General features: G+C 34.1%; 1 protein-coding gene across 1 annotated transcript; it reads right to left on the bottom strand.

Annotated features, from left to right (window-relative positions):
• Positions 1–7,735: 7,735 nt before the first annotated feature.
• Positions 7,736–11,298, bottom strand: LOC111899924 (1-acyl-sn-glycerol-3-phosphate acyltransferase 2). The gene is made up of 11 exons (XM_052769025.1): positions 10,622–11,298; positions 9,714–9,836; positions 9,561–9,600; positions 9,358–9,431; positions 9,217–9,276; positions 9,025–9,102; positions 8,756–8,914; positions 8,490–8,615; positions 8,206–8,298; positions 8,045–8,131; positions 7,736–7,957 (listed from the first exon to the last, which is right to left on the bottom strand). The coding sequence occupies exons 1-11, from the start codon at positions 10,697–10,699 to the stop codon at positions 7,736–7,738; spliced, it is 1,140 nt and encodes a 379-aa protein (XP_052624985.1). The 5' UTR covers positions 10,700–11,298.
• Positions 11,299–11,429: the final 131 nt, after the last annotated feature.

Raw genomic sequence — 11,429 nt, 5'->3', positions numbered from 1 at the left:
TAGATATGGCTTAATGGCTTCATGAATTGAACTTATAACATTTAAAACATGGATTTTGATGGATTTGAAGGAGTTTACAGCCAAGGCACAAGCTTGGGCCGTAAACTCATATTTATGGGGTTTTCTTGACCTTAAACCCTTCCAAATCACTAATATGGCTTAGATATGAATTATAGAATATTGGTTTTAGCATTTTGACACTTGAAACATAATTTTTGAGGCATTATTGTGAGTTTACGGCCAAGGCAAGTGCTTGGGCCGTAAACTCCTTAAAACATGGTATAAATTCAATTTCAAGGTGTTAGAAAGCCATCTAACACCACCAAAAGCCTTGGAATAAATCATAGGACCAACCAAAAATAGTTTAAGGACCTTAAACACATTATTTGAGGGATTTATATGAGTTTACGGCCAAGGCTTGTGCTTGGGCCGTAAACTCCTTGATTCATGGTGTTAGAATGCCAACTAAACACCCCTAAAGCCTTTAGATGAATTTTAGAAGCCCTTACATGCAAGTTTTTAGCCTTAAAACATCTTGAATCATCCTATAGAAGAGTTTACGGCCATGAGGGGGGTCTCATAGGCCGTAAACTCCAAAAACCCCTCAAAAGTCCCATAAAAACTCATGTTAGGCCTTGGAATAATTTTAGCTATCACATGTGATTTGTTTGGAAACCAAAAACACAATTTTTCTTGGGTATTTAGGAGTTTACGGCCAGGAGCCTATGCTAGGCCGTAAACTCCCTTAAATGTGTCATTTTGGTGTTTAAAAATAATTCCAAGCTCTTAAAACAATGTCTAACATTTATCCCTAAGTGTTTCAAGCCAAATTGAGCCATAACTCACCCCACCATGAGTTTACGGCCGTAAACTCATGGGGAGAGGGTCATTGTGGCCGTAAACTCCCTAAGGAGTGTTCCTTTGAAGTCCCAATTCATTATCCTAACTATATGTGTCCCTAAATGTCACCCGGGTCCCTCCAAACACTTGTATCGGGGTGTTTTCGCGACTAGAAGCAATTGTCCCTATCAAATAATCAATCTAAATCCTAATTAGATACAAATGTGTATCTTTACATTATACTTAGGGACCTCGTGCATTTACAAGCCCCGAATCAACGCTTAGCATCTAAATCGTCACATTCCTCGTCCGGTGAGTTCATACCCCTACGCCTTTTCCGTGTTTTTCAATGTTTTCAGGGGAGGAATACAAGCAAAACTATAACTGTTTTTAAATTATAACATTGATGTGTTTCAAATAATATCTGGCAAACTTATAAACACCTTTACTCCTTATGTATTATGTTGAGCATAAGGAATGATTTATCAATTACAACTAAATGGATTTTAGTTAAGAAAACAACCAAACTAATCAAATTATTATGGGAATAATTTGGGATTCTTTAACGTTTGTTTTATATCTATATAAAGTTATTAGATAAAATATGTCTGATTCAGTTTATCTCTGTATTATTTGTATGTATTGCCAGATAATCTCATTGTATGTATCTATTTTCACTGTATCATGTTTCATAATCTTTGTATGTTTAGTATCGTATGAGAACCCTGTGAATAATTTAGTACTAGTTTGTGAGATAGTCACTACCCTTTATGGATGATCAGTAAATCCTCCCCGGAAGTGTAACCAGAGTCTCCTGGAGGGAGAACGAGGAGTTTGTGAATAGATCTATTCGGGACTGACAATCCCACACCTTAACTGCTAGCTACAGTTAGGCGGGCACGCCTGGGGTGACAAATTTTGTATATCGTCCGACGTCTGACTAACGTCAAGGAGGTCTTGTTGTCGTATCAGCATGGTTACCCGACTCACAATATGTATTAATATAAACTTATTCACAGCTGAGATTTTGTTTAGAATCTATATCTTGTTCGGGATGATAATCCCATGGTCTTGTATCTATATCTCGTTCGGGATGGTAATCTCATGGTTTTGTATCTATATCTTGTACGGGATGGTAATCCCATGACTTTATCCAACTAACGTATATCAAATTCGGGATAGTGATCCCATGGTTTTATCAAACAATCCTATATCAGATTCGGGATAGTAGTCCCATGGTTTTCAATCTATATTTCCTAGTATATCAAACTATCTTGTAACTAGTTTGGGATGTTAGTCCCAAGGTTTTCAAACGATTTTCTATCTACAGTTCGTGTATATTATGGTATTCTTAACTAATTCGGGATAGTAATCCTATGATTTTCAATATATAGTTTGTGTATTAAACTATACTCTGTGTTATTCAATCAATCTTGCATTTAGGAAAATATGGGATTTTCCTGGGGATAACTTATAACACGTAACTGAACTGTAATGAAAGATAACTAAACTGCTCAATATATAAGAAAATATGGGATTTTCTTGGATAACAAACTTTTTCGGAAAATTAAAGGAAACCGATACATTTTCATAAAACAAAACCGCTTATGAACTCACCAGCTTTATGCTGATTTTCAAACTGCTTGTATTCTCAGGTCCAAGTTAGACAGGTACCCGGCGATATCTTTTGGTGAAGACGGAGTGCTCAGAAGACTCGTCACGTTTTGTTCATATGATATATGTATAACTTTTGTACAATTTAGTTTTGAACCAAATGTAAACTTTCATATATATATGTAATGTAATGGTTGTTTACTGTGATTACTATGTACATTGGATTTGATACACAACTTGGAGTCAACCCCGAAAATGTTTCCGCCTTTGATTTTCGGGGTGTGATATCACCCATGTCATAACCAAAATAAGGGTTCAAACCATAACAATCATAAAACCAATGTATCACAAACATCATCAAAATGCGGAAGCTGGGTTTTAGTTTTGAAATTTATAACACAAAAGATACATAAATGAATGACATGCCCCTCAGAATGTCCAGAACTCCCTATCAAACTAGCTCCATGCCCTTCAAACCCGAAGGACCTACAACTAAAGACATAAAGTAGCAATTGTAATCCTAAGGCTTAGTGAGTAATAACAACACTCACCCATTATACAGATCATATGCAATACACATAATAACACATGAACTTCAAGTAATAAATCACATACCACTTACATTTTATCATATATATATATATATATATATATATATATATATATATATATATATATATATATATATATATATATAAACACATAATGTATGCTAGCATTATGTTCACTGGTCACAACTAGATTCCCTCACTTAATAGACTTTTCTCTAGCTGCATGCCCTACATAGACCATCTTCTCAAAGCGGTTTCGCGTGCTCGACCATCCATGTATGGCCATCCAGACTAAACAACTAGATTCCCTTTCTGCGAGGCTTTTCTCAAGTTGTCCAATCCATAACCACTTCCCTCAATTAAGATGTTTTTCATAGTTTCACAGAACATAATCACATAGTCCATATAATAAGTAAGTTCTTGAGAACTCAAGAAAGACATAATCTACACGCTCAAGCTGGATGTATCAAGTCTTCCCCAAAACTACACAATAAGTAACCTTATTTTAATAATTATGGTAAAAACATATATTTTATATTTCTTTATTGAGTCTAGGTCTATTTAAAGGCTATTCCAAGAGCAAAAGACCATTTTGCCCATCACTAAGACCCAAATCCAACCAACTAGTATACATGAAGAGTGGGTTATCTTTTTAACACTAAGAGTGTAATACTTAGCCAAAATCTGGTTTCATGGGACAAAACATTCCCAAAATGAAGTTCTTCAGTTTATGAGATCCGGGACAAAAAAAACTCAAGTAAGAAGGAGTCATTTCTTGGTTCAAGGCACTCATATGAAACCAAGTGAGCTATGGAAGTCAAGTACGAGTCCTAGTGACCTTGAGCAAGGTCTGAAACAAATCCAAGAACTCGAAAACTAACAAGATCCGATTTAGACCTAAAAACTCGATAAACATGCAAAATGTAACTCCAAGAGCATTACGAGATGACAAATCTTTTTTCCAGTAGTACGAACTTGTTGCTTAGTGTTAAAGGAACCCAAAAATGACATAAACTAGGGCTAGGACTTGATGAAATTGACAACAACATTTTTTGAACAAACTTTTGTTAGTTCTCCCGTTGCTGCATCGAATGCCATCGATGCAAGGGAGAAGAAGACACAAGTTGTGATTTGTGGCAACTATGGTCCTCGATCTATACCATAATTACGTATTACACCCTGAACTTGAATTCTTTTACAAACCAAGTTTCTAAAATTGACAAAAAGGACCCTACATCTAAATATTCTACATATTTTCATATACTTTAATTTACTTAATCAATTTGTTTACTTTTACTATTATTAATTTTATTTATTTATTTATTTATTTATGCATTTACTATTATCTTTATTTAGTTATTTATATACTTATTTATTTATTTAAATTAAAAAAATACCAGTTGACGAGAAACGGGTGTTACATACATCTCTTTTGTTTGGTTATGCATTCCATAGAATATGTAGCCAACATGCATCTTTTGCTACATGTTGCATAGAAATAATGACTCATAAGGTACCTTACTTATATTTGTTGATGAGTTTTATGGTCCACATAAAATACATTGAAGACAATGTGTATATGTATCTATACATTGTAAAGGACTACAGTAAACTACAAAATATTACAAATGTCTCACTTTTGTTATGAATATGACAAACAAAGAGGGACTAACTTATTTGTTTATTAAGATTTATTTTATGGTCCATAAAGTGATAGAGTGCATACTACCTTAAATAATTGTTTACTACAGTATCCTTGATATAAATTCCATTGTAAAGGTTGTCTTTACTTTACAAAAATCCCAATGAAAGCCAAGGGACTTGGTAGTACTAAATTGTATATACACACAAAAGGATGTTGGGAGACATCATCCAACCTTACAAACAACCTACACAACTGTTTATAACTACCTTACAACAAACTACGGCTTATCACCACCTACCAATTGTTAGGGTTTACAAGGGTTATGGTGGAGAACAATTCTAATAGATCGAGTATTTTCGCTTTCCGAAGAATTCGGATTTTACATTATGATACTAATTCAAATTTCCGAAGACCTTTTGAGGCCACCGCCAGCGTTCTGCTCCTTGTACCCCACTAGGGGTGCTATTTCTAGGACCCTGCAAGGGGGCACGACCCCTTTAACCCCCGTCATTTTATCATACCGACTTATCATTCGATCTTATATATGTGTGCACTTTACACTCACCAAACACATAATATATAGTACAAATAATAAGCCCTTAGCTCATATATAGTTTCAATTACACAAAATGTCTGGTGACTCTAAAATCACCAATACCAATGTTGCCAAAAAGTTGGTTAGATTTATAATTCATCAATCGATTACAAAAACCTATAAAAAAATCCTTAGTTTGTACTATCAAACCCATATCTTAATGTAACAACCCATCAAAGCGACAATCAAGCTTAGTCTGCCATTTCGTTTGAAATCAATACCTACATCTCCAACATTTTCTTTCTGCACATCACCACTTCCTTATTATAATCCTTCTTGATAAGTTGTTATTTCATGACATGGAGAAGTCGCTTGTAGTATCTTTCCCCTGGCTCATCATCTTTCCACTCAAAGTAATCACAACTCTTGTACAGTGGCGAAGCCAGGGTCAACGTATAGGGGTATCCCGAACCAATGGGTTCGGTTTCTCAGTTTTTCAGTTTTCGAAACTCCGTTTCGGGTTTAAACCCAAACCCATTCAAAGGTTTAACTTGTTGAGAATTGAGAATCTTGTGTTGCTTATATAGCAGATGTATAGGGGCTATGTTTCATTTTATAACCGATGTGGGACAAATTTAGAATTATAAGAAATAAGAAAGAAGTTGAAGGGATATAGGATAGAAACTGATAAAAAAAATTAACATATATCAAGCCCAAGATTCAAACTTCCAACCTCCGGAAAAACATCATGTCGTCATAACCAACTGAACCAACTAGAGCTTTTGTTATTTTTTTTGCAAAACACATTTATATTAAGGAACGCAAAATAAACAAATTTTTTCGGAAAAATTTATACTACTAAAATTTTTTTGAGGGGCATCCCGGGATACCCCGGGATCCAATGTAGATCCGCCTGTGCTCTTGTACCTTGTTTGACAACGAATGAGACATAGACGAATATTAGGGTTTACAAAAAATAAATAAGGGTTTGTCCAAATGAAAAATTAGGGTTTTTGCAAATAAATTTCACAATTTTTTGCATAAAATTTGCAAAAAAAAATAGAGAACCAAAATCGGAACCACCCCAGTGAGTTTCAACACTTCCATAAGTGACGTGCATGGTTATCCCAACTCCAACATTCCTTGGCAAGAAAATCACATAATTATTTCTTATTGTCTCTATTCCTTAATGTCTCTGGTAGTGGTTACAACTTATAGTCGTTGATGAGAGGAAGACAAAGACATTGAGCTAAGTATTTAGGGGTTTCAATTGCTCAAAAAGGGGGAATAATGAATGGGAAGGAGTACCGAATAAGTGTATAAGGTTGTATCGTGGAAACACGTCCATGAAGAGGTGGCAATGATGTGTCTAACACATGGTTTGTCCATTTCCATGTAAGCCATCCAACTAACCTTAGGTAACTTGTAAACCGATAAAATTAGGACTTAGTCCCCTATATATTTAATAGATAAAAAAAACAAGTTAAGTGAAAAAGTCCCAGCAACTTTCTCTGTTTGGTTCAAAGAAATAAAATAGTGACTCTGCATCAGATAAAACTTAATCTGAAACCAACGGTGAAAAAAAACCATTTTTAATATAAATTTTAACAAAACATAATATGTATCCAACATGATGTGTTTTATGGTTTTGAAATCTACGTTTATTTAGACAAGATTTTTCTCATGTGATTCATTAGGTTGTAGATGAGATTTTTCTCAATGGAAATTGGACTTCATCAAATATTGGTTTTTAGTCATTACATCTTCTCTTTGGCTATAGACGAAATTTTCTGCATGAGATCCGGGAAGTTATACCATGGTGAATGTTTTGTTATGGACAACATTGTTTTGGTTTTATAGACTAAGATTAAGCATAATGCAGGGTTGGATATCTAGAAGGTATCTTTGGAAGATAAGGGGCTACGGGTCATCATGGTTAAAATGGAATATGTATGTTGCAATTTCAGTGGAAAGCGGAATAGTGAAGGAGTAAAAGTATGTATTTGAGCAAGTTCTACAACCTATTGAGAGTTTCAAGTACATATGCTCTATAATTCATAAGAGGATGACATCACATGCCGTGGGATGATTAAAGTGGAGAGCAACAAGAGTTTTGTATGACAAGACGGTCGTGCTGAAACTAAAGGAAAAAGATGTAACACCATAAATTGAGGTTTTTATTATTATTATTATTAACTCATTAACATTTGTTAAGGGTGTGTTGTGTATCATTAAGGATGTTAGAAATGCAGATGTAGGATATGTACATAAGGTAATATGAAAACATTGAAAGTGTGTTGCTATTAACATATTGTCCTTAATTTTTGAAGAATTGTTGAAGTGGGTTGTGATTAGGCTATTGATTCAAGGCATGGAACCTAGTATAATTAGTTAGAAGTCAAATAAATCTTCCCTGATTTTGGAGTAAGAAATGAATAAATGAATGAAGATATAAAAAAATTTACAAACCACAGTTGGAAAAAGTTAGCCTATCTAGGGGTTCACGAATTGTATAACCTCTGTGGTTGACAGTTTTAAATATCAAAATTTTCATGGAATGAGCTTCTGGTTCATGGCGTCTTCAGTATTAAGTGTTGATGCTTCGGGAGGATTTGATTGTTCAGATTGAGAAAAAACAATGAGGATTTGCATGCAGATCATAACAAACAACAAGAGTATTGCACAAAATGTTATCGCTTCCCAAGAGAATGAACACCATTCGAAGAATTTAAATACTCCAAATAATAAAAGACATGACCAAATAATAACAACCTGTCGATATAAAAACAAAACCAAGAGGGTAAGGTAAGCAACAAAAAATAATAAATAAATAAATAATTAGTTATAAAGTCGTCTTACATATAATGATTTCTTTGGTCTACCAATGCCATGACATTCCATGTCACCAAATGTGTTTTCAGACTGATGTAGCTCCAATGAAGCATCCTGAAAATCCAAAACATTCACATGATTATTCATAATCATCATGGGATTAATCTTTGGTGAAATGTTGATAATACCTTTTCAAGAAATATGTCTCTACACCATTGTCTAATGTCGACATCAGTATGTGGCAACTCACGAATCAAGTGTCTTTTGACATGCACATGTACCTACAACAAATAATGACACTGGAATATGTGATAACAAGTGGGAAGACTCCCAAATGGTCTTCTAATAATCTCAACTAATTTTCAAAACTTGTGAAAATGATTTAACCTAAAAAAACTAATTTAACTATACAAGGGAAAGTAAAGATGTCAATGTGATCAAAAAAAAAAAAGACAAGTATATATGGGTTTACTGTGGAAGATCTTCCTCTGAACATTCTCAAGATTGTTGGCAATGGCTCATTTTTAGGAATTGCCACTGTACAATTGTAAATTGCTGGAACAAATGAGCGCAAGTGATTGACTGCAGCAACAAAACCCTGAAAGATACAAAAATACTTACATTTTTAGTTTAGATGATAGATACACCATAAGTATTAGTTTTTGAGAAGCAAACAACAGATATCATATATATATATTCAGAGTTTGGAGAGAAAAAGAAAATAGATTTTAATTAAACCTTTGTTCGAGGGATCAAAACATTCCTAGGAACAGGTGACTTTGTTGCAATAGCATATTCCTGAGCAGCAAGAAGCTTTGCATGTGTAAACCGTGTCCCTTCTACAAAAACAGCTAACCAGAAAGGCATTGGGAAATCTCTTAGGTTTTCAAAGCCTTCCTGCAGTTCATCCCTCCCCCCAAACAAAAACAAAAAAATAAATATCATCAACATTCGTTATTCATTCCCAATTTAAATTATGAAAGATTCTTGAAATGATGAAATCTCACCATCAGTATATTCTCATCTTTAGACCAGTTTCTTTCCAGAAAGATATATTCAGTAAACCACATTGACCACCCAATAACCTGCATTAAAAAAAAAAAAAAAAAAAAAAAAAAAAAAAAAAACACTCTTTTTCTTATTTTGATGATATATACGATGAGTTTCTGAGACCTAATTTAAAATGTATTTAAACATACCGGAAGAAATTTTAATGATTTTTTAACCAAAGCAAGAGTGCTACCAAGACAACCTGAACGCTGCCAATAACAAAAACAAAATTAATGAATAATATATTAATATCAAAGAGACAAAGTCAAAGTATTTTTTCAAACAATTACCTGAGCCAAGACCCATCCAATGAGCCAATCAATGTCACTTTTATGGTTGCAAATAAGGAGTACATGCTCCTTACCTGAAGATATATATAATCAAAATAAGCTGATGTGTAAAATCTGTTCAATGGCTGCATACAAATGTGATAAGGTAACTAACTATATGAACTATTGAAATAATACCACAAGCGGCTAAGGAGAGCTCTCACCCATTAATTCAAGTGTTTCAGAATCTATAAATAGATCAACCTGCAAAAGATGATCATAAAATTTTAGAAAATACTATATCCTATCTGGAAGTAGAGTTTGCACCATGAGAGTAAGAAACAATGAATGAATAATAAGCATCAAACTTCCAATACCTTAATGTGTGCCCACCAGTCGAAAAGCCATATGAGCTCCAACCACAGGAGTTGTGCAAGACAAGCATTGATCTTCCTGTACATATTTTTTGAACATGGACGAACAAGGACAAAGAAGAATGCCTGAAAAGTACAATCATAAACTAGTTAACCAAATTATTAGCATTAAACAAATAAACATGATCTGAATAAAGGTTCAAATCTTCAGACTTAGCTACTACTCCCTTCTTCCCAAGATAAATGCAATGTTTGTCTGAACACATAGTTTAGTGAGATTGTTTGACTACCAATGAGATATTTGAAATGCCCTCCATAGTTTAGTATTTTCTTTATAAGTATGATGTGGAATGAATTGAATTGGAATTGGATCTCAAGATTTTTACATAAACTCATCAATTTGGAAGTTGAAACCAGTTGGTTTGAGATTAAAGCTGAGTTGTTTCTGATTCAAGGCAACAATATTCTTAATTTTATCCTCAATATAAAGCATTAAATGGCTCCCATCCCTTTAGGGAGAAGGGCTATACATACTAACGTGTCCCTAGAGACACCATGTTATGTAGTAACCGTTAGACTTACATGTCACTGGAGAAAATAAATGAAGCATACCCTCCTAATTCCTACAAACTAAAGCAAATTAACACTAGAAGTGAGCATTGCCTTTATGATTTACAGAATTTGAAACGCAACACGAAAAAAAAAAGTATAGAAACATAATTTGAATTCCGAAAATTCGACGCTGGATAACAAATTTCCTCCGTTGCTACCAAATACCGATAATTCTTCGATCTCCACCCCAACAACAAATCTTTCTGATTGTGTATCTAATCATTTATAAGCAATAGGAAAAGAAAAACACAAGTAGAAGCGAAATTCGTATAGATTGGATGAATGAATTGAAATAATACCTGGAGAAAATTGATGATAAGTCCAGATAGAAGAAATAGTAAGCCGATAGGCAAAACCACCACCGCTGCGATGGCCATTGGTGTGGATTTGGACGGGAGAATGAGAGAAGACGTAAGGAGGACGAGAACGGAAAAAGGTTTGAATTGGAGAGAGATTGGGGAATGACGAATGGATGATCGCCCGACATTCTCGGCACCTGCTCGTTAACCGAGACTCGCATGCTAATTTAGCACATTTAATTTTGTTTTAAATTTTTTTTTTTTTTTTTTCATAACTACTAGATCTAAAACCGCAAATCAAATGCCAGGTTTTCTGTGAAACGCGCCAAATTTGAGATGTTTGATTTTGGAAGCTATTCAAAACTTGGTTGCCATCACTATGAGAGACTTCAAAGTGCATTGCTATTATTGCTATTATTGGTTTGGAGTGGGCTGAAGGCTCTTGGGCACTGGTGAGTGGTGCCTTCACCTTGTGTTATATTTTGGGGGAATTCATTTTCTTTGTTTAGTCTACGCTTCTCAAAATATAAAATGTATGATTTATAAAAGACGACTTTACTAAAAAGTCAAACAAACAATTTTTGTCCTAGTAGCAAACAGATGAAGAATCTACAAATGTATGTATATTGGCATTGAGCCACAAGACATCAACAGAGATTAAGAGCATCAACCTCAAGATGCTCAAAAACATTCTTTCACTCTATTATATTAACAAAAATATTCAAGTTTTTTACCAACTTAATGTTCCTGATAATAATAATAAGAAGAAGAAAGAAATACTAAATGGAAAAAGTGCAACCAAAACAAA

The sequence above is a fragment of the Lactuca sativa genome, chromosome 2, assembly GCF_002870075.4.
Source record: "Lactuca sativa cultivar Salinas chromosome 2, Lsat_Salinas_v11, whole genome shotgun sequence".
NCBI lineage: Eukaryota > Viridiplantae > Streptophyta > Magnoliopsida > Asterales > Asteraceae > Lactuca > Lactuca sativa.
Note: the sequence above shows the minus strand (reverse complement) of the source record. Positions and strands in the feature narration are given on the sequence as shown.

Coding starts and splice junctions, on each gene's coding strand:
- LOC111899924 (XM_052769025.1), bottom strand. CDS start 10,699: ATGGCCATCGCAGCGGTGGTGGTTTTGCCTATCGGCTTACTATTTCTT. Junction 9,432..9,560: donor TGAAACACTTGAATTAATGG/GTGAGAGCTCTC, acceptor ATATATCTTCAG/GTAAGGAGCATGTACTCCTT. Junction 8,915..9,024: donor AAGATGAGAATATACTGATG/GTGAGATTTCAT, acceptor GATGAACTGCAG/GAAGGCTTTGAAAACCTAAG.